Raw genomic sequence first — 23,825 nt, 5'->3', positions numbered from 1 at the left:
TGTCTTTTATCTCAAAGGAGTAACTGCAATCAAACCACAATATGCCACAGAAGAATTGCTCTATTTGCATAACTTTATTACTTGCGGGATTATTATAATTTTGCCATTTTGCCTGACAGACCTTGCTGAATATTTTTCACGCAGTCGACTCCGTTTAATCAATTTAATCTGAAATACATGATGGCAACTCCACTGAGAAATCTGAAATGAGAGAAACAATCTCTCCTCATGGGTGGGAGGGGGGGGGTGCACATGTTGCCTCTATATCATGAAATCAGACATTATCGCTCTATTCAACAAGTATGATGAGGGAAAATCTATACAGACTGTTAGCACCAAAGCCACTGAGTCTGAGTCTGACTCCGTTCAGCCTTTGAACTGTAAATTCCAGTGAAAGGAGGGAGCCTATTGTGCAGAGTCAGACGTCTGAATTGGGGCATATGGAAATGAATATGTCTCCACTCAGGCAGAGATGCAGGCGCAGCGCTCAAGGTCACGCGCTCTTCTCATAGAGATAATGTTGCCAAGAAGAAGAAGAAGACAATCAACACTTCTCATTGTGTCGAGAGGCGACTTCCACTGATCCGTCAAATCATTACCGAGAAGCTTTTAACAGGTTGCCAAGGACCGCGGCTTTACTTTTTAAATAAAACATAAACAAGGGGAAATATCAAACCCATTAATCTTTCATTAAGCTCGCCGGATAAAAAAGAATCGCTTAAAGTATCATTCGTTACCATCACTGCGAGTGCAAAAGCCCCCCTGCTAACATCAAAGGCTTCTCACAGACACAGGGCGCGAGAGAGGCGGCGAGCTGAATTTGGCTGGGAACCAGCTTGTGGTTGGGTTTTAATTTGGACCGGCTCATAATGGCGTGGAGGAGGAGGAGACCCGGGTCTGTAATGGTTTTTGTGGCATCAAGGCCTTGTAAGCAAACACATAAACAATGCACTGCAGTCGTTAACGGGCCTTGGCTGAAGACTGGGCTGTTGTTGACAAAGGTTAAGAGCTCGTCTTCCTCTTGCACAAGTCTGCTTGTGTCATTGAAAGATCAGAGGCTTTTTGTGACCAGAGAATGGCCGGATTCCATTTCAAATATCCTATGCACGCACATAGACAGACACACACCGCAGGGGGGGGGGGGGGGGAGGGGGGGGGGGGGGGTTGGAGGGGAGTGGCTGGCATGTTTGTGAAGGGTATGTAACAGCACACGTGTTTGGGTGGGGTAAATCCTATCGCGCCACCACAATTCTTCTGAAATTCTACAGTAGAATTTGTTTTGATGATTTATTTTATATATATATTTTTTTTTTCTTTTTAAAATTTGTATAGAACATAGAAACAAGACAAACGGGCTCAGACACAGGAAAAGAAAGAAAGAAAAAAAATACATAATCGACATTCATCATTACAACTTGGTGCTATCAGCCGCAAGAGACAATGCGCATGAGATCCCACGCAAAGGCTCCATGAGACACCACCCCTAACCTCAGTCACTTATCGTTCTTAACCTTATCAAAGTAGGCCAAAAACGGGTCCCAGACAGTTGAGAACCTTTTGAACGAGTTGGTTCTCAGGGACCTGAGTCTCTCCATCTGTATCACAGAAATCAGCCACACCTGAAAAGAAGGTGAAGAGGAGGACTTCCATTCCTTCAGAATAAGTCTTTTGGCAACAGTTGTCCCCAGTGTCAGAGATTGTTGCACAGCTGTAGGGGAGTTCAGAAGAGGACTCCCGAGCATGGCGAGAGTTCTGCCTCCGGCTGCAGGGTTATTTTGTAGGACTTGGAGTACCAGTCCAATATTTTGGCCCAGAATGCGGATAGTGAGGGGCGTTTTGATGATTTCTGCTAGCTATTTTGGAGCATGCAACGGAGCGTTCAGCATCCCCGTACAGAGCTGATCAATGGAAGACAGACAGGCTACTGTTTAGTGTTTACCTGTATCAGTATTGAAAGGAACATGCAGTGACACTGTAGCTGACAACCTGTCTTTTCGGCTGTCTTTTGAAAGCATTATAAGAGTTTGGCAGTGATGCCAAGTAGGTTAATAACATGCACTTAAGGTTTTGCTCCTATTTATGCCGCACTACTGCTATATTGGAGAGCTGATTTGCTAGGGAATAAAATAACATGTCAAACATATCCCAACACATTTTCCAGCACTTCCTCACAGGGAAAACGACAGCATTGGTCGATTTTCAAGCGGGTTGAAATGACCGATGTTTACGAATGCCACCTCTTGTGGTCTTGTGAGTGAGTGTGGCAAACCTCCTCGTCTTTCAACTTCCCGTCACGAGAGACCCGGTTCGCCCTCTAGTTGCCTGACCTTAACCAAGTTGTTTTAGTTGCCTAAGCATAACAATGTGCAAACATAACCACCATGACGTTTTCAAATGACCCGATGCAACGTGTTTCCAAATGAACCAGGTCCGAGGCGAGGGGTAGGTATCACCTGCATGCACCGTCTCGCTCATATTTTGGGGAGTTATTCTGTCGTTTCGGTATGAGGCCGCTGACCTCCATCCCCATGCTGAGGCACAGCACCATCAAAATACAATATCACATTCATGTCTCTCTACAGTATACAAAACCAGACAAGAAGCTTCCCTTTGACTTCAGAGGCCCGCTATAGCACAGCAGTTAGTCATGGCTCTTACTGAATTAAACATAAGAAGAAGAGTGTCTTTTTATCTACAGCCAAAGTGCTAAATCTGACCACTGTCTGCAACTGATATTCACCCATTTCAAATCCACCCTTTGATACTGAGAGCATAGGAGCTTCAAATGTATCCGTTTATCCTAATTTCTGTATGGGTTTCAGTCACGAACATCAACCACTCCACACAAAATCCAAACAGTATCATACAATAGTGCTTTGATTAATATATTTGTTCGATGTTGAACAAACATTTCATTTAGTTCTGTGTTGTTGTCGTTGTTGTTGTTGTTGTTGTTGTTTTTTTTACATCTGTATTTATCCTTTGATTCCTATACAGGTAGATTTAATCAACCAACAGCAGGACTTTCCTCCAAATCAACTCATTGCCATAATAATGACCTCGCTGTAAGCCCATGCCACACCAATCAACCATTCTCCAACAACTGCCAACATGTGCTATGAGCTAAACACAGACAAACAAGGATTGAATATGTTGAATCTGACCAAACATCTCCAAACAAGGACAGACACACTGTTTGTCCGTGTTTGTTGTAGAATGTTTGATTGGTGTGCTATGGGCTTTAAGTGGACATGAAGAGAGAGATCATCTTGTGAGATCTCCCTCTGTCCTCTGGATTCAGATGAGAGTTAGATAACAGTGTCTATCCGGCTCAGAAATGTCACAAATGTGTGGTTTGCTTGTGTGGGACTCCTCTTTGTTGGTGTGTGGAGTTGTGATGTTTTGGGACGAGCAGGGATGAAAGCCCAGGGTCCTGTGGCTAATGAGATACCGAGAGGGAATGATGGTTTTAATTACTGCCCAGGACGGGTCTGGAGGGGGCGATGGCTAAAGAGCGTGCTGAGTGTCTTAGGTTGGGGAGTTCTGACCCATGCCAGTCATGCTGTGTCTGGCTGCCTTTGATGCTCTCTCGCCTCTGCTTTATAACCCCATCATGCCTATTAGACTCTTTGCTGCACGATGCTTCACTGCACCTTTGTTCAGGCTGATGCAGAGGGCAACCTTGTGTGGAAATGAAATCGGCGGCTCTCCCATTGTGTGCGGTGGCTCTCTGCTGAATCCAGCGGGGAGGAGACGGATCATGAGTGTCATCTTTAATAATGCAGCTAAATGACTGATTCTGTGTGTTAGCATCCAACACCGAATATCAACCGAGATGCCCCTAAAAATGGCAATTGCGTCTGAGATGGTGAAAACTGAATTGGGAAGATTCGACCCCCTGCTGTCTTCTTCTCACATTTCAGGGGAGAAATCTACAGTGAGATTTGAGAGAGAGGCGGTGTGAGCCCTGCCTCATCTCCCCGGCTGCTCCGAGCCAGGGTTGCCAGATCTCGCGAGAGGAACAAGCAACCAGGTCCCAGCAGGAGGGTGTTGCTACGCATCTGCTCTCTGTTCCCCTGCCTGCAGCCCAGCTGTGGACCGGCCCTTTGTTGACTCTTCAAAGATCACATGGCATCCTCTCTGAGGTTGGCTCCGAGGGGGCCCTGCCTCCACAGGACCCTGCTGTGGTCAGCAGCATGCGGGCCTCCTCCTCCTCCTACTGACTCTACACCAAAAGAAATAACTGGCTAATGTTTGCCCACACCAAGCATTTCTTGAAACATAGCATAATAATAATAATAATAATAATAACAACAACAACAACAACAACAATAATCTGATTTTTTCTTCATGACAGACACATCTTTTCCTCTAGCAAACTGTAACGACAAACAGTAGCCTCGTCTCTTCGTCCTTTGTGGAATTGAGTGGACAAATCCATGTTTCAATCAAGTATTTTTCTGCTCAGGCTTGCTGTATCTCCATCATTGAGAAATCACCTACTTGTTAGTCCCGAGCCAAGTCAAGGCCTTTATCTGAGGAAGGTCTTTGTTATCAAATGCAGAGGAAACAGTATTTGCCAAATATGAACAAACTGGAACTTGAAGGGGATTATGTCCTTGGCACTCGCGCTTTGAGGAAGTGCGGATAAGGGGGTTGACTCCTTTATGAATGAAGGCTTCTATATTTTGAAGGCCATAGTGATAACGCATGTGGGTCCGTATTGCTGTTTTGGTTTTAATCAGTAAGGCACCATAGTGTGGTCGTAGCTGGATTCTGTCATAACACTCCAGCGTTATTCTCGTTTTGAAGGATTCTTTTCACAGCTCTCTGCCCGTGTGCACAGTGTTGAAAGACATGGGGGAGAAGGAAGGCGTCACATGACAGTGGTCATGAGTCAGATTTAAACCCTTGACATCACCAGTCGGCTATATGGTCGGCCTATTCTCTGTTGCTGGCTGACCTGACCAACAAGCTCCTGTCATCTCTGCTATCTCGGATTTTTCTAGTTTCCCCTTGCCCACAAAACAGCTGGAGTTAAAAGATTAAATCAAAGTCAAAGAATAAATGAACAAAATGGCCCCTCTTTCTACATACAGGATCATTCCCAGGATCACTTTATCAACAGGCACCATAAGCACAGGAATCTGTCTTGATAGTAGTGGTGTAGAGAATTTATAATGTAGCACACATGCTACAACAATATGACTTCACAGCACAACGAGGGTGCAAGACATGGGCAGTTACATTAAGTAAGTATGAAGCAGTTTTGGGGAGATAAACACCCAACTCATCCACATCTCCCTCCCGTGATCCATGCTAACACTTAAAGGGACAGCTCACCCTAAAATCCAAAATACATATTTTTTCTCTTTATCCGTTTACATTGTTTTGTGTTAGACGTCTCCGTTTTGGAGATATCAGCCGTAGATATTTCTGCCTCCTCTCCAATACAATAGAACCGGATGGCATTCGGCTTGTGATGCTCAAAGCGCCAAAAAAATACAATTGAAAAACTCAACAGCAGTGTCTCTTTCCAGAAATCATGACCCGGTTACTCAAGATAATCCACAGACTTGTGAGCAGTTTTATGTAGGAACTATTTTCGACCGAACTACACCCGCTAGCTAGTTGCTGCTAGTTTCATGTAGGAGCTAGCAGCTAGTGAGTGTAGTGTAGTTTGGTTTGGTTTGTGCTTGTTTAAATCTATAGTGTCAAACACATGGCTGACCTCATTTTTTGGACCACCATGTGTTCAGTCAGAAATGTCTTCAGATTCCCTCAAGTGCCATTTTTTGGTGTTAAAATGCCAAGTAGCCAGTTTGATTTGGATTCCAACATTCTACATTTGGGTGTTCATTCTGCACAAGGCTTAGAAAACCATAGTGTGTGTGTGCAATCATGCCTGTGTGTGTGTGTGTGTGTGTGTGTGTGTGTGTGTGTGCGCGCGCGCGCGTGCGTGCGTGCGTGCCTTTTTAAGGGGGAACACACTGATACAGAGCAGATTAGGTTCCACGGCAGGCGAGAGAGTAATCTAATTTTCCTAACCCGCTTACTGATATCATGGCATGGTAGATCCTTATTATTCAGAATCCCCTCTTGTTCTGGTGCTGCAATCAGGAGATTGAGCTTCATGGGGCCACTCTGATTCATGTTAGTACGGAGGCTTTGATCCTGTTTGGTTCTTATACTCTCAGATCAGGAAGTGAGGTCAAATGGCCCTGAATATCATAGTAAATAGAAGAAGGAGCTTCTTGATGCTTATAGAATAATTTATTAAAGAAGTATGAATATCATAGAGAATAGTATACAGTATACAGTGTACTATGAATATCATAGAGAATAGTATACAGTGTACTATGAATATCATAGAGAATAGTATACAGTATACAGTGTACTATGAATATCATAGAGAATAGTATACAGTATACAGTGTACTATGAATATCATAGAGAATAGTATACAGTGTACTATGAATATCATAGAGAATAGTACAGTATACAGTGTAGAGAATAGTATACAGTATACAGTGTACTATGAATATCATAGAGAATAGTATACAGTATACAGTGTACTCTGAATATCATAGAGAATAGTATACAGTGTACTATGAATATCATAGAGAATAGTACAGTATATAGTGTAGAGAATAGTATACAGTATACAGTGTACTATGAATATCATAGAGAATAGTATACAGTATACAGTGTACTATGAATATCATAGAGAATAGTATACAGTATACAGTGTACTATGAATATCATAGAGAATAGTATACAGTATACAGTGTACTATGAATATCATAGAGAATAGTATACAGTATACAGTGTAGAGAATAGTATACAGTATACAGTGTACTATGAATATCATAGAGAATAGTATACAGTATACAGTGTACTATGAATATCATAGAGAATAGTATACAGTATACAGTGTACTATGAATATCATAGAGAATAGTATACAGTATACAGTGTACTATGAATATCGTAGAGAATAGTATACAGTGTACTATGAATATCATAGAGAATAGTATACAGTATACAGTGTACTATGAATATCATAGAGACTAGTATACAGTACAGTGTAGAGAATAGTATACAGTATACAGTGTACTATGAATATCATAGAGAATAGTATACAGTATACATACAGTGTACTATGAATATCATAGAGAATAGTATACAGTATACAGTGTAGTACCCGACTAGGGGACATTACAGTATTAACTGTACATTTCTAAAACACACTTCTGCAGTGCAGATCCTAACACGGGAAACCGCTCAGGTTTCAGCTCACTCTCTTCAGCTTTTCTTTGTTTCCTTTTATTCTCTCTCTTTTTCAAGGCTTTGGTTGTTGTTATTTTTTAAGAGTTTTGTTTTGCCAAAAGGCCTTTACAGCACTGTGCTGTATATGTGTCAGATACATACAGTATTGTTGGACGTTTCAACAATAGAGTTCACCGTGCTTATTATTACACACTGTATATTGTGCTGATCTTCACAATCCACAAAGGTATGGCTTGCATAATGTGCAGCCACAGGGTGAAAGACAAATCAGTTCCATAAGAAAACCCTCGACTATGATGAATGCGTATAGTGTTGATCTGCATCTGTAACTGCTCACTCTCCAGAAGACGACCCATCCTGATGCAGACTGGCTCTGGGTTCACCCCAAGCATCCATCCTGCTGAAGCATCCTGGAGCAAAACCCTATACCAGCTCCAGGGCTGCCTGACCTCTGACCTCCATGGTGAGGGGGCAAGCACAAGGAGAATTCCGGTCTAGTACAGTAATCAACTAGAAAAGTGCACTCGGTGGAGTGCAGATCTCCGCCAGACCGGCGCTGTCCCCCAAGTTGACCCATAGAGCATGTGTGTGACAAGACATCGCCGGAATGTAATGTGTTAGCGACTGTTCTCATACTGTCGCTTTCACATAAGCTGGTGGACTCGGTGCGATTGGGGGGGTGGGGGGGGTGGGGGGTGGGGTGAAGTTGCAACATTGTTGCAATTTGCATTTGGTCTGGTTCGCTTTCACACAATTTGTGAAGCGCACAAAACTTTCCGGACAATGTCACGTGGTGGAAACAGTCACTCGTCTATTGGACAGAATAGAGAAGGGAAATGTGAATGTCTCCTCTCCAGCAGGCTTCTTGCCTGGCTGAGGGCTGACTGAACACAAGTGAATCCGCAAAATACAAACCATGGAGCAACACCACCTGTGATATTGGGATTTCTGATTGTAGCCTACTTTGGTGTTACTATCAAATAATGATTTAACAAGAATGTGGCCAATATGAGCAGCAAGCTGTTGAACATTTCATTTTGCATATGAGAGTAGCCTACATACAAAAAGTCAGAGAAATCCATTTCACGACTGGAATCACAGATGAAAATACACTGCCCGACTGTGCGGCCACCAAACCCACGTGTTGTTTGAAAGCTGTTGGTCGTTTGTATTGCTCTACATACAGGTGCATTGATCACCGATACACACACCTTTCTTGCATGGAGAGGTTCTGCCAAGCTCAGTGAAGAATCTGGCTGTTTGTGTCATAGTTGATTATTGATAAACATACTTTATCATAGAACACTTAAGATCTAGCACGATCTGTTGGGGTCTTCTGGTAAATTGGGCATAGAGTCTATATGCCGAATTTACCAGGATTCCACCAAGCAGCAGTTGAACACAAAAGTTAAACTTTTCACTGTTTTCACAAGAACACACGCACAGACAGACAAACGCACGCACTGACAACGACAATCTCATAATCTCCTGGCAGAGATCATGACAGTGACAATCTCATAATCTCCTGGCGGAGATAATGACTTAACCGTGAGCAAGGAAGGCAGCCAGACAGAGAACGTATGCAGAGAACAAGAACACACGCACAGACAGACAAACGCACGCACTGACAGCGACAATCTCATAATCTCCTGGTGGAGATAATGACAGCGACATAATCTCCTGGTGGAGATAATAAAGTATCACACCTCAACAGCCATTTCAAAGCAGATTGGATGGCTTTTTATTTACTTTGACTGATGTTTACCTGATCTATCACAATCAATACACATGCTACTCTTTCTTTATGCATCCAAAATAATGGGCTTAAAAAGAGATTTGAAAAGTCATTAATAAGATATTTCCCGACTTATCAGTCTTGATGACACTAGTGTCCCTGCCTCCTTCTCCCCCTCCACCCTCTGTTCCTCCAACAGGTAAACAGTGACTGAAGCAATTCTTCTCAGACTGGTCCCTCAGGTCTGAATCTGTAATCGCTCTTAGATCTCACACATGAAAGACTTGCGTACATCTTCCTCAAAATGCCCTCTAAGGTGCCAAGTTCTGTTTCAAATGGTATGAGGGAAGGAGAGTAAAAGTTGGGGAAGAAATAATGGCTAAAAACTGGAAATGTCTTGGACCAATGTTGTTTCCCATTAACTCTTGTGATTGAAATGTCATCTTTAGGCCTAGTGGATAAAATTCAACTTGGTTGCTAAGAATTGCATGTTGGGCAATTTGTGTAATTAGCATTAGCAATTGGCAAAACTGGAAATTAGCATAAATGATGTAATAGCGAGGCTAAAACCAGGAAATTGTTATACTGTATTGTTGCTTTTAGTCAATTTAGACAGGTGTTCAGTTTAAGTCTATGTTTGGATGTCCAGAAATTAATCTCTTGCCATAACTATTTATAAATTGACTAAAAGCTAAAACGTAACCTTTTCCAGATTTTGACCTATAGGCATGTGCACAGAGCCTTGGATCTGGGTTTGTTGAGGCACCACAATTATTATATATTATAATTATTATAATATAATTATATTGTGTATCATCATTCAGCCTAAAAATACAGAGATATGATTTTTGGGCCATATCACCCTGGAGGACGTGGGGTATAGCTCACCCAGATGAACACATGGATGTGGTGCAGAAGGTTAGTTCAATCCTTGCATCAGACTGTGGCTTCAGAAATGTTGACAAATACAAGCTGGTGATTGTAGGATTCCACCTGTGATGCTTCTTTATCATCAGTAGTTTGAACACTGTCAGCAAATAAGCTGATGAAGAAGACTGGACGAAGTATCTCTGACTCTAGCTCAGTGAGATAAACTGCTGCTTGTCATGTAGTTGTTCACTGGTTCAAAGCCCACTTGTCAAACTCTTTATGCCTTCCATGCTGTTGTCAGTATGAAGACTTGTAGAAATCAGATGCTAACACCCAGATTGAGGAACAGCTCAGCAGGCTGAGCGGCTGTTTCTCTGTCTCTGCATGACAGGCTGAGTGTCAGTTCGATTCCCGATGGAGGAGCGAGGCCGCAAGGCGTAAAACTGAATTAATCCCTCAAAAGAGATCTAGACTCAATCTATGACATGTCTGTAGCAGTACGGATTCCAGTAGTCTGTTGCTCTGGATCTCTTTGCAATCTGTCCACAGTGTCCATTTCTGCGGATCCGCCTGTAGGAGGCACTATGCTGCTCTGTCAGCTGGTGATGTTAAAGACAGGGCAGTGCTGTAATATGTCTCCTCCATTGGGAATCGAACCAACTCTGCTTGTCAGATAGCGACAGAGAGATAGCCACTCATCCTGCTGAGCTGTTTGGAATTCAGCTACTGATCTCTACACACTGTGTTCACACTGACAACAACACAGAGAGCATAAAGAGTGAGATAGGTTGGATTTTAACAAGTGAGCAGCTGTTTATCTGACTGAGCTAGAGTCAGAGAGTGACTAACCTCCTTCATCAGCTTATTTCTATCATCAGTGTTCAAACTACTCATGGTGATAAAAAAGCATTACTGGTGCTGCCTGAGGCCGGCAGTGAACCAACAACATTTGAACATCCCACAACATCCATATGTTTATCTGAGCGAGGTATAGCCCACTTGCTCTTGTAATGTTTTCATATTGTAGCTTTAAACCTTGAACTTTGACTGGTGAAGTAGGTCTGACAAGAAGGAGACATGAGAGGAATATGAGCGTGTGATTTGAAAAAGAAAGTTGCACTTCACAATTAGGAAGTTTGCTCTGGATCTCTTTGCAGTCTGTCCACAGTGTCCATTTCTGTGGATCCGCCTGTAGGAGGCGCTGTGTTGCTCTGTGTATCTGCCGGTAGGAGGCGCTAGGCTGCTCTGTAATCGTAAAAGTTCATACAGTAGAAACAACATTGCTGGGTTTCATAAGCCATATAGGGGTTACCAGTAGACTATTATAATCAGGTCCCAGTGAGCAATAGACGTGATTTCAACGGGGCGTCTATGATTTAGCTCTCATATAGCCGGCTAAAAAAATTATGCCCTCTTTATAAGAGGTACGTACCTCTTATAAAGAGGGCATTTTCTTTTTACTTTGTCATAGCATACTTAATGCTTATAGGCTCCATCTGAATCATTCATTTTTCATCAAAGTCATGAGGAACCCTGAACAAGAAAGGGAATTATCCATTCCAGACTTGAGGCATTAGTTACTCTCAAAGCAGGTCGCCCATATCTTATTAACTGTAGACACATCAGCAGTGAAGGACAATACAAAAAGAGACAAAAGCAACGTCAACACATATCAATAGCCTACTTGTCAGAAAAATCGTTCTCTCACTTTACTCCATTTTAAGCAGGTTTGTTTTTTGGTTGTGGTGGTGGGCGGGGGGTGGCGGTTAGATTGCTCTATTATGATGATGACCAACTGGATTTATTTTCCAATACACTATTTACAATTTATGAGCAATTTGGGGGAACTTGTACTGTGGTTCACACTGTGGCTTGCAAAACATACAATAGTTGTTATTTTTTGTTTTTGCTTAAACTAAAATGTTTTATGGTCACTCACGAATTCAGTAGGTCACGCCAGGGATGGCTTGGTTCCACCCTTAAAACTCGTTATATAAGGATTTTTCAAAAATGTCTAAGGAGAATTTTGAATCGGAAACTTACTTCCGGGGCAAGAAATGTCACGTGACTGTTGAGCTCTATTGGAGATTTTTCACTATAGAGGTCAACAGCATCAGTTGTCAGCCAAATCCTTATTAGTGGAGAAATGCATGTAATCCAGAGTAAGTCACACTTTACATATTTACTGGACAGGCTTTGCCGCCATCTGGTGGCGACAGGTCAGATCTCACTCAGAAAATAGGCCTTGTAGTAATGATGACCCAAAGGATCATCAAATACAGCCTGGAAATGTTCAGCCAACTGACAATGTGGTCACACAAGGTTAAGAGACTCTTCTAGACCTCATCCCTCTTTAAGTTTGTCAATGCAGCATGCAAGGGCTCACAGAGGGCAATGAAGCTACATCCTGGCACACAGTACATGTTGCCTCCTCAAATGGCTGCAGTCTTTTCATTGAGGCCTGCACCAGCTGCCATTGATGGTGTGACCGTACACCTCCCAGATCCATGGCAGTCAGTGCCCATCTCTACTGACGCATATGGAGTGAATAATTCCACCTGGTGGACACATCATGTACCAAAGTATGGATGGGATGGTCGAGCTCTTCCTGCATCGCCTGGTGAAGTTTGTTCACTATCACATTGATCACTCCCTGGCACTCTTCTAGAGAGCTGTCACCACTCGATGGAGGGTGTGAGTCATACCCCTGATGTGCACATATACTCACCATCAGCCATTGCCATGATGACCATGTTGGAGGCATTATCTGAGACAAAACACTCAACACAAAATGTCTCTCCAACATCATTTTGCTATTGTTTCAGAAGGCCCTGATTCCTTTATCTGGGTTTTCACTTCTTTCGTAAAGTTGTAGTACAACCTTATGAGAGAAGTGCCAACGAGATGGGACGTGGTAGGTAGCGAGGTGCAACCACATTGAGAAGTTTGCGAAATCCTTTATTCTCCACTATGGCATCAGGTCAAGCAGATCATGTCTCCCACTGTGTCAGTTAATTGCTTTGCTGTGGGGTGGTTTGGTGAATGTGAACTGCAGAATGTGGTTCTAATTATTACAAATAGTTTTTAAAATATATTTGTATTAAACAAATGTTTGTAAAAACCCACTATTGCTGAATACCGTATTTGGATTAGGCTACACAGTCCACCCGTAGTAAATAATCAGTAGGCATGCAAACATTACAAAATATCAAATTTATTTTGATTTAAAAAAAATTGCACATGCACACCCACACAATAATTTGTAACCATCAATATTTTAGGCTGATATTTCTTATCATAAAGCTAGCACACAATTGCAGACTTTTAAACAATATGGTATTGAAGACACCATGGGGAAAGCTTGCACTGTTTGATTATAAAGTTAAATGTACAAAAAAGGCAGTTTGAAAATCAAGTATAAACATTTAAAAACAATTTACAAATGGACAAAGTACAAAAAGAGCAACAGTCACTCAAACTGAATAGAAGCAATGACTGATAACATGGTCCATAAATAGGAAAAGATGTACATCAATTCACTGTAGATTAACATGACTGTTTGGCTGAGAATTGTACAGAAAGTATTACAGAATGTTTTTCATACATTCTTTTTTGGCAGTTTCAGTTCAAATCTTGCAGAAAAAATAGGCTATATGTATGTATGTATATATATATATATATATATATATATGGATGGATGGGAGGATGGAATGGAGAACAGAATGATGTGAGGAGATAAAAGGAGGAAAATGTTAAAATGTTTCATTTCACATACAAAGACTTGGACATCTGCACAATCCTTTTGGGTAGCTTTGAGAAATACATTGGCTTTCAACTCATCATCATACATTCACTACTCTATGTGCTAGGGTGTTGATTTATATTGATATACAGTACTTGTATCCTGCACCATCTTAACACAGGACATACAGAGCAGGAATCATTAATGACTGAAACAGATGGTTGGCTCCTATAAACAATAGAATATTCCAGATTTTCTAGATTTGGGGAGCAAGTCTAGGGGCACTGTAGAGGTAGCCTTGTGTCTTATTAACAATACTACTATGAAAAAAGGGTGGGGTGTGGGGTGGCTTATCCACGTAAGGTTACGCGATCAAACCTGGAAACCTGGTATTCCAGTGAAGCCCAAAAACAAGTTCCAAGTTTGGAATCCAATGGAACAAAATGACAAAACAGGACTGTACTTGCAGATGCTATAACACATTGTTCATTTTCTTCCATCTGATCCTGAAACCTGCCTCGTTCAGTAGCATTTCCTTTAGAGTCTGTGTCTTACTCAGCTATACACTGCTGTGGCATTGCATTGCACACAGTGACCTCTAGGGGATATACACACATCACATCAAATAAAGTGCCTTCATTTGCAGTAGCCATTGATGCAACATACATTTCTATGTAGGGGATTGTTTTTCCTTTCGGCTTTATGTATTACCGTCTCATAGTCACCCATTTTGTCTCCACTGTGCTTAAAAAAGAATTCAATCTATTTCTGGGCTTAACAATGGATGATGGACAAAGACAACATACTGTAGGAGTGTTTTTGAGTTCAAATATGTGAGGTCTGCTCCTCTGGAAAACATGATGGTCACAATACCCTGCACATCACAAGTCTGGATCAACATATTTGCCAAGATATTTCATTTTGTGAAGTAACACGAATGAATACTGGGCATAAAACTGCACGCTCCACTTGACAAAGTACAAACCATTGTGCATTTATAAGGCAAATACATGGAGGTTGGATCTACTAGGCATTTCATCACCACTCAACTGAACAGAAATGACATGATGCTGAATTTACTGCAGAGACCCTGTAGCATCTAGAATGTGCTTGTTTAGTCTGACAAATGGTCCTATTTAGGGGTGAAGTCTTGCCTCCGCATCTCTAGCCTATATCACAATTGTTGCGATATGAGGGCAGCAGCACAGTAGGAATTAATTCTGCTGATTTACCGCAGTGTTACAGTGCAAATCAGCCGTACTGCACTCTTCAAGCTGCACACTAACGTTTCCAAACGGACGAGCCCATCGCAGTGCCTGTGCTTCTAAGGGTCAGGAGGGAATGTGCTGAAGTAAAGCAGGCAAACCTCTCAGACAATTAATATGCGACTTGGGCCGTTTTGAACAAGCTCAAGTCGAAGCCCTCCATCCAAGTCCATCTGTTCCTCGCATCGTTGCAGATTTCAAAGTGGACACGAGCCCTCAGTGTGTGTGTGTGTGTGTGTGTGTGTGTGTGTATGAGAGAGAGACATTCTGAGTTCTGGTCAGCGATCTCAGTTGTAAGCAGATACATTGGTCATAGTCTGAGGCATACTCTGGTCTAGTGCCATCAGATTGACCAAATGCAAAATGGAGAATGTCCCGGGCCACATCCCTATCTATAGTTTCTCATAAAACGTTATCAGCCAAAGACCTAAGAGGTAAGACACTCGATACTACATCAGCCGACAGCATGAGGTCTCTGGACCGTAATATGAAATGTATTATTCAAAATATGTACTGTAATTTAACAAACTACAAATTCTATAGTATACAACAACAGATGTACAAGAATAAAGCATTTGCCAAGCTCACAAATGCCACCTGACCACTGTAAGCTTTTCTTTTCTTGTGAACTGAATTGAAATCGATGTAATGAAGGGTTGTTTTACTACGAGGAAGTGGACGACACACTCTCATTAGGTGTGTCGAGGAATTATTTAACAGCGCCAAGTCTTTTCAATAGTTTCTTCCCTTTGGAGAGCAGTCCCCTTTTCTTTTTGGAGTACATGTCCAGTGGGGCCCTGATGGGACTGCCGGGCCCCACGGTGGCAGGGCCAGAGCCTGGGACGTGTGGGCGCACTGTGGCTGCTCTTCTGGGCGGACCCGATTTTTCCAATGGAACCTAATGGGAGACCCGTAAGGTACAGTTCAGGGTGTTAAAAAGTCTCAGTAGGGCCACCATACCTCTGAATCCCCCCCCCCCCCCCCCTCCTGTCCTGTGCACTCAGGTATAGGTTATCCACCCCCGCCCCCCCCCCCTCCTCTCTGCCAGGCTGAAACAGTGTTTTTTTTTTTATGAAGCTGCTACAAGTAAGCTACAAGAGGACAGAATTTATGCATGATTTGTTCAGCTCAAATATCGACTAACTTCCACGGCAAAATAAGGAGACAACAGTTCTCAAGACTGACTATCAAAGGCAAGGGCAGTTTCCTCTCACACATAAACAGAGATACATTTGCATTTTGGGACAAATGGGACATATTTATATCACTTTCCTTCTTTTTAAATATATAATATATATTCACTCAAACAACTGGGTTACAGAGGAACTACTAATATCTTACTATTCCTTTTTTTGTAATCATGAGCTAAAAGGCTCCTTAAAATTGCACTTTGGGAAGGTTGATGGTTCAAGATTCCATTAGCATGAGGCTGCATGTGAATATTTTCAATATATACCAGAACATGTAACATGTCCAAATCATTCTGCACATGTCATATTTTACTATATGGTATTTAAAAGGACATGTCGGATGCTTTTCATTCAAAGTTGGTGGAAGCAATTCAACGTTCTTAAAATAAAATAAAACGTTTCCAAAACTGATATAACGAGAACCTAGATGCAAACATGCAATAAGTTTCTATTTCTCATGATCATCCAAAGAAAATGTCATTTTCCAGTTTCGATAAGGAAAACTGTTACTAGCTCTTTAAGATTTCACAGTATTCCTTAAGAAAAAGTGCACCACACAGACATGCTAATAAGGGTCTTTCTTATTTTGGGTTGGAGCAAAGATCCAACTTAATGAATCCAAATGAACACCACTTGTATTTTATTTTTAGACCCTATTTCGTGTGTTTTGTTAGCAGAGAATTGGTATTTTTTGTCACTCCTGATTGGTGTCGTTGTCCACTGTCTCACAGTGGAGAGACTGTACTGTCTACATGTGAGCAGCACTGTTCATTTGAACTGAATTGTAATTGGGCGTGCAACAATGGCCTTTTAGCTTACCATGAGTTACAGCAGGAGACTTGTTGCAGGAGACGGACATTGTCATGTACAACACTCAGAGAAACAACTGAAGATACCATACTTCTTGTCTAATGCATTGGCTAGGGACACTATCCTCCAACAACAAACAGAATTGAGCATTTTTTGGGGGGAAAAAAGGGCTAAAACGACTCAAGCACCGTAAATGCATGTTAACACTAAAGGAATGTCATATAAAGTGTACATGTTGCATACCAGAAACTAAGGGGACCCATGTCATCTGCATTAGACCAGGGGAGCGTAATCTTGGTATCCTCAGTTGCTCACTTACGTGACGGAAACACAGCCTTTAAGGTGTGAAATGAACACTCTTCTTCTGTTTTGCCAAGCGGGTGAGGAAAAGAAATAAAAAAAATGTGATGGCATTTCAATAGTCTGCACTATGAAAATGGTAAATCATAACACAAGGAAAGAAATATCTGATGACACCTGTTAATATTCAAACAATTGCATTATTTGTTAAACACAGAATTAGCATCACATATTTACATTTAGGAAATAATTACTTCTGAAATTATTCTCTGATGGCAACATAGGCTAGTTGACCTTTTTGCGTGCTACTTTACAAGAAAGCAATATACAAAACAAGGCTTTCAGGAGCGGATACAAAAGTTGGACTATACTAGACTTCTTTTTATATAAAATGTTCAAGAATTCATGCATCTGGAATATAGAACATGCTGAGCTACTAACAGACTACATAGTTCATCTTTCAGTACATCAAAACTATTGACTCTATTAGAAAGTATTGTGAGGTCAAACACAGAATATATTCATAAAGCATCTGTTACAATGCTAAATATGCATGTGCAAAAAATGGTAATTGCTCTTTTTCAAGACATGACAGAACAGGTAGAAAGTCACAGCAGCTGCTCCCCCCATCTCCTTCTTACTCTTTGACAATGCTTTATGAATACAGTATAATCCACATATTTTTACAATGCATATCTTACCCCCACCTTCACAGCAGTAAACATGAAAAATAAAAGTACCTCTGTCAAGTATTTGTCTTAAAGTTTTTTTCTCATAGATCTTAGACATCTACAATATTTACAATGTAATGCTCCAAAGTCAGAATTCTCATTGTGTTTGGACCGATGAAACACACACAAGCACAGACACAAAACTAAAGGAGTAAGGAGATAGAGGGAACTGAAAAGAGGTCAATGGATGACAGAGGGCTAGTACTGCGAAGGAGCATGTACCCTTTTGGTCTTCATCCGTGCTGGAGTGTCCTGGGGGTATCGAGATGGTGAGTCAGTGAGAAAAACCTCTACGTCGTCAGGCACTTCTTCTAGAAAGTTGGAAGGAACAAGTCCCTTGTGTCCATTGAGCTCGCCCTGCGGAGGACAGAGAGACAGTGAGACTTCCCATGTTGTCTTTGAGTGTAACTGTTATGCTGTGGTTAGGTGTTTCTCCATGTTGGGGGGGCGCTCGCTAGCTCGGCCTCGCCCGCCCTGCAGCTCGCCGAGCTGGCCCTGCAGCCCGCCCTGCAGCTCGCCGAGCTGGCCCTGCAGCCCGCATATGCAGCTCGGCCGCTGTGCAGGATCACTTGCTCCCTCGCCCGCCCTGCTCTTATGACAACACTGATGATGTCACAACTTCGCATCACTGATGACATCACAATTGCTCTTATGACATCACTGATGATGTCACAATGCCTATGACATCATCATGTCACAATGTACAATTGCTCAAGTGACATCACTGATGATGACATCACTTCCGGGACTTTATGACATAACTGATTACATCATCAGTGGGACAAAAATGTAAACAAACAAACAGAAAGATTGCCCACATGCTCCCTTTTATTATACTGTATATAGATTTGAAGGGAAATGTCTTCTTTTTTAGTGGCTGGTGGGGGAGGAGATGGTGAAGAAAATAGTTTAGTAGTGTGACTAGAGGAAGCACTCGCTCGCTGCAGTTTAAGGGAATGTTTTGTATTTCAATCTTAAGTTATCCTTTATTTATCGCCATGGGGAAATGTATCCTCTACATTTGACCCATCCTCTACTAGGAACCTTCCCAGAACTAGGACCAGTGGGGAGCCGCAGTGCAGCGCCCGGGGACCAACTCCAGTTCTTTTTGCCACCTTGGTCAGGGGCACTGACAGGAGTATTTACCGTAACATACATGTCTTTTGGTGGTGGGAGGAAACCGGAGCCGGGGAGAACATGCAAACTCCACACAGCAAGGACCTGGGATGGACCGGGGTTCGAACCCGGGACCTTCTTGCTGTGAGGCAACAGTGCTAACCACCGAGCCACTGTGCCGTTCATGGAAATCATCCATTGTGCTCTGAATAATCAATCATACAGTACATGAATGCCCAATGGAAATGGAAGAAATAGAAATAATTTAGAAAATCTCAGCACTTACATAGTAAAAGCCATCTTCATCTATTTCACCAAAGACTGTGATGACGTCACCGGCACAGAATGTCAATTCAGCCTGTCAAAGAAGAAAGAGCCTTGAGATACGTTTGACCTGCTTCTGCGTTGCTCACAGCAGCTGGGCTCTGCTGAAGGACCTGCTTCTGCGTTGCTCACAGCAGCTGGGGTCAAAACATCAAATCTACTGGGGTCAAATGCTGTGCTTCCTTCTCCAAATCAATGTGATGCATCGCACATCTCACTGTCAATTCAGTCTCGGCAGACAGACTGTTGCAACTAGAAATGCATCAAATGTTGGGACTGTGAAGACAGCATTGCAACACACTGGGCACGTCTCTCCTACAGGGGGCGCTCTAAAACACACAAACCAAACGTGGTGTATGTAGGAGATAGAGTGACAAAGTCACACTCTTTTCTGTGTTCGGCATGTGACCTAAGAGATTTAATTCCCATTCATTTCTCCATAGATGTTTCATAAAATGGTTCTAAAAATAGTTTTACTTTGTCAAACCAAGTGATTCAGCTATATTTGGAATCAGGAGAGACCATATAACATTTCACTCAAACCAAAACGAAAATAATAATAATAATAATAATAATAATAATAATAATAATAATAATAATAATAATAATAATAATAACTACAAAAAGTTGTTTCTCTTTTTTTGTGTGTGGTCCGAGTGAAAAGTTATATGGTCTCTTCCTGATTCTAAATATAGCTGAATCGCTTGGTTTGACCAAGTAAAATAACTTTTATAAGCATTTTACAAAAGGTCTATGGAAATATGAATGGAATAAAATGTCTTAGGTTGTGTGCCGAACCCGGAAGACTTTGGCACTCTATAGCGCAACACAAAGACCAAACCGAGGAGGGGAGATGCTGGCTCAGGCAATGCATGAGGGGCTGTGTAGAGGGCCGGGACCCAGTCATCTGAAGCCCACCTCCTCTTTGCACTCCAACAAACGGGGAGGAAACACACACAGAGCAGAGCAGAGCAGAGCGTACCCTACCGTACCCTCCTCACACTCACTCACCTCCTCAGTCAGCCTGCGGCCCTCATACTGGGTCGGTGGCAGTGCCAATAGAAAGGTGAGAGTGAGTGAAACCGGGGGGGAAAGGGCCACAAATAAAGCACGGGAAAAGTAACTAGCGTATACAGTATTAACACAAGCTCTGTCCATTGTCTGTTCAGAGAGATAATTAATTCCTGTTTATACTGTGTGTATATATATTATTAAAAAATAATAATAACTAAAATAACTCCTCTACGTCCACACGAACATGGATATTTCTGAAAACACATTTTCAGAAAACCAAATTTTCCAAAAGCTCAGTTCTCACTGACCTAAAACTCAGAGAAAATACTATGTTAGAAAATACTATGTTTAAAAAAAATATCCGTGTTTGTGTGTGGATGCATTTAGAATTTCTTGTGCAAATTCAAGGATTTTAAATGTGGCTTTATGTATCAGTTATATGATGGTGGTAACTGAGAATGGTCAAGGTAAAGAAAGGGGCGGGCTGGAGCCCCAGGGGGACAGTACCTCTACATCAACGTTAGGGGAGCTCTCTCGCGGGTCGTAGTCGTAAAGGGCCACCATTCTGCGCGTGGACATCGGGTGTTGACGCCCACTTCGCCTGTTCCTCTCTAAGATCAGGAGAGGGCAAAAAGAGAGAAAAGCCAGAGAAATCAATTGGAGCGATGTAAAAAAAAAAAGGAAGTCCATTGAAGTATGGGATGACACGATAATCAATAGCTTTGCCAGCCAAACAATCTCTGTGATCTACAGCAGGGGTTCCCAACCTTTTTTGTGACAAGGTCTGGTAGATACATGGAAAAAAAAGTCGCGGACCGGTTGTCAATTTGAATGGTTTTAGTTACATATATATTTACTCACCAGGTGGCGACAAAGGGTAAATAACAGCCTTTTGTGTTGTACTGTATGTAGCCTATACAGTATTTATGTTTTTGTTTTAACTACAAACATAAATAAACGTCAACTTGAAACTATGTTTCAACTACCACACACAGCCTATATAATATCGCTATAACATAGCCTATGTTTATTAAAAAAAAAAAAAAAAAAAAAAAATCTTTTTACTGGCTCGCGTCCCGGTACCAAATGCGTTGCGGCCCGGTACCGGTCCGCAGCCCGGTGGTTGGGGACCACTGATCTACAGTACTCACAAGATCATCTGATCTCTGTGATCTACTCACTACTCACAAGATCATTTGGATCGCAAGCCAAACTACTCCCATAATGTTCATAATGAAGGAATGCTTTAGTTTACAGTGACAGCACATTGAGGTGAAAGGTGGTATTTAACTCCAAGCAGTTCATAGATGACTAAGGATGGTGAAGATGGGGAGGGGGGTGACGTAAAGATGAAGCAGAGAGAGGAAGAGCATCTCACTGGGCACAGACCTCTTTTGGACTTTCTGGACCTGCGATTTATTGAGCGGCCATCTTTGAAACGGTCGCAGTTCACTTCACAGGAAAGCAGGCGGGGAATTAAGAGGGGAGAGTATCGGTAAAGAGAAATGCGAGTAATCTCAGTCAAAGACAATTCAGTGGAGCATACAGCTGGCCAGATAGACGCAGAGGGTAACAGCAAAGTAAAGTGAAAGAAGGGGGAGACAGGAGGTGGTGAGGCCGGTAAGTGGTGTCCTACCTAACTTCTCCACAGGAGTGTTGAGTGGGAGGAAGCCCTGTTTGAGGAGCTGGTCCATCATCTCGTCATCCTCCGTTTGGATCTCAGACACCATGTTACATGGGATCAGACCCACCCGGTCACGGACCTCCGCCCTGTAGAAGCCATCCGTGTCTTTATTCCCAAACACCTGAGGAGCAAAAAACACAAGTTGATACAAGTTTTAGGGCTGGGCGATATGGACCAAAAAGCATATCTCAGTATTTTTAGTTCTGAATGGCGATACACGATATATATCTCTGTATCTTCTACAAAGTGGGCTAAATGTTCAATTGTAAGTCAGTTCCCTGACTATTGGTGTTTTCACAAAATATTTACACAATGAGATTTTTGATAAATAATGATCAGTAATGAGGTTATTATGACTAAGTGGGTAAAAGCAAAGAATATAACTGTGTAGTGCTAAGGTCAGAGATGTACATCACTGAAATGCAGCCTTTACAACCAGGAATAGTCAACACTTATGCCACATTACGATATTACAATATCAAGAATCTAAGACGACATCTGGACTCATATGACGCTATGTATGGATATAATATCAAAATATTGCTCAGCCCAAACTCCTTTTAGCATCATGTTTCAAACATCTACATTTCAGGGCTAACCTGTGCTCCTAGATTGTTTAAAGCATGATAGAGAATTTCCCTGGCAAATAAATCAACGTCAGATAGGAAAGCTAACATTTGTCTCATGGTGTATTTTTTTAAGTCGGTATCAAACCGATCTAGAGGCACGGCCGAGCCGTCTCGGGGTCGGGCCACCACCTTGATGATCTGGCCCTCCTTGAAAGGCAGCTCCTCGTCGGCGGCGTCGGGGTTGGGGGACATGGACATCGGGTCGTAGTCAAACAGAGCGACAAATATACGGGTCAGGTCGTCGTCCTCCTCCTCCTCGTAGTACTCCGGGGAGCGCCGGCCCCGCCCCTGCCTGCGTCCGCCGTAGCCGTCTGAAAGACAGAGGAGGCCTCTGCTGCTACTACCAGCCTTGTACAGCCACGCTGGCTGCAGAGGCAATGGGAGCAGAAGATGTCTCTTTGTTAGAGCTGACAGGGGAGAGGGCGATGAGACGCATGTGTGAAAAAAGAGCCACAGATCGAATGCGATAAATGTACTTTTCGTTTTAATCTGGTTCACTTGGAAAAAGTTAGATCCTATTTGGTTCGTGCACACTAGGCCAAGGAATCTTGTCTAAAATGGTGTGTATCTGTATAGTAGATTGGTAGCGGCACACAGTAGGGTTCTTCGTTCACACATCTCTGATTGCTGGCATGACAGTCACTAAACGTCAGAGAACAACAGAACAAGGCCGACAGGAAACAGAGAAAAGACACATTTCAAGCAGTCTTTGGGTGCAAGGCCGTGCACACTGAGAGAATGGAGGAAAGATGTAACACTGCACTATAAGATCATTGCTGTTTCACTGCCTTATCTCACAGAGGCTGACTAACATGCATGCTTCCCAGAGATGCTCACAAGTCCTTTTTTGCAAGTCCAAGTCAAGTCTCAAGTCTTTGATCACGAGTCCAAGTCAAGTCTCAAGTCTCTTATGGATGTGCATTCTAACATCTGCTGCATGACATCCAGTCTGCTTAGCACACTGCATAGCTAAAACTAAGGAAATCAAAGCATGTACTGTACTGTATTATCCTCACTCTATTAGCATACGGTATCAGCATTGAGTGTTGACATTATCATTAGTAGACGTTTCCTTAATGTTAATGCACCAAAAAATAAAAAATAAACTGTTCACAAGTCCCAAACAA

General features: G+C 42.3%; 1 protein-coding gene across 1 annotated transcript in view; it reads right to left on the bottom strand.

Moving 5' to 3' along the window:
- Nucleotides 1-15,609: 15,609 nt before the first annotated feature.
- rimbp2b (RIMS binding protein 2b) overlaps nt 15,610-23,825 on the bottom strand; it is a gene marked incomplete at its 3' end in the record, with an annotated part of 121,882 nt that continues 113,666 nt past the window's right edge. Inside the window, exons 20-27 of the mRNA XM_083644012.1 lie at nt 22,828-23,009; nt 22,022-22,190; nt 21,775-21,837; nt 20,893-20,996; nt 20,383-20,409; nt 19,334-19,405; nt 18,154-18,288; nt 15,610-15,798 (exon numbers count right to left, since the gene is read on the bottom strand). Coding sequence (XP_083500138.1) covers nt 15,610-15,798; nt 18,154-18,288; nt 19,334-19,405; nt 20,383-20,409; nt 20,893-20,996; nt 21,775-21,837; nt 22,022-22,190; nt 22,828-23,009 — 941 coding nt within the window. The remainder of the gene's footprint in view (nt 15,799-18,153; nt 18,289-19,333; nt 19,406-20,382; nt 20,410-20,892; nt 20,997-21,774; nt 21,838-22,021; nt 22,191-22,827; nt 23,010-23,825) is intronic.

This window comes from Poromitra crassiceps, assembly GCF_964638095.1.
Source record: "Poromitra crassiceps genome assembly, chromosome: 10".
Taxonomy (NCBI): Eukaryota; Metazoa; Chordata; class Actinopteri; order Beryciformes; family Melamphaidae; genus Poromitra; species Poromitra crassiceps.
The sequence above is the reverse complement of the archived record's forward strand: the minus strand, read 5'-3'. Positions and strand labels throughout refer to the sequence as shown.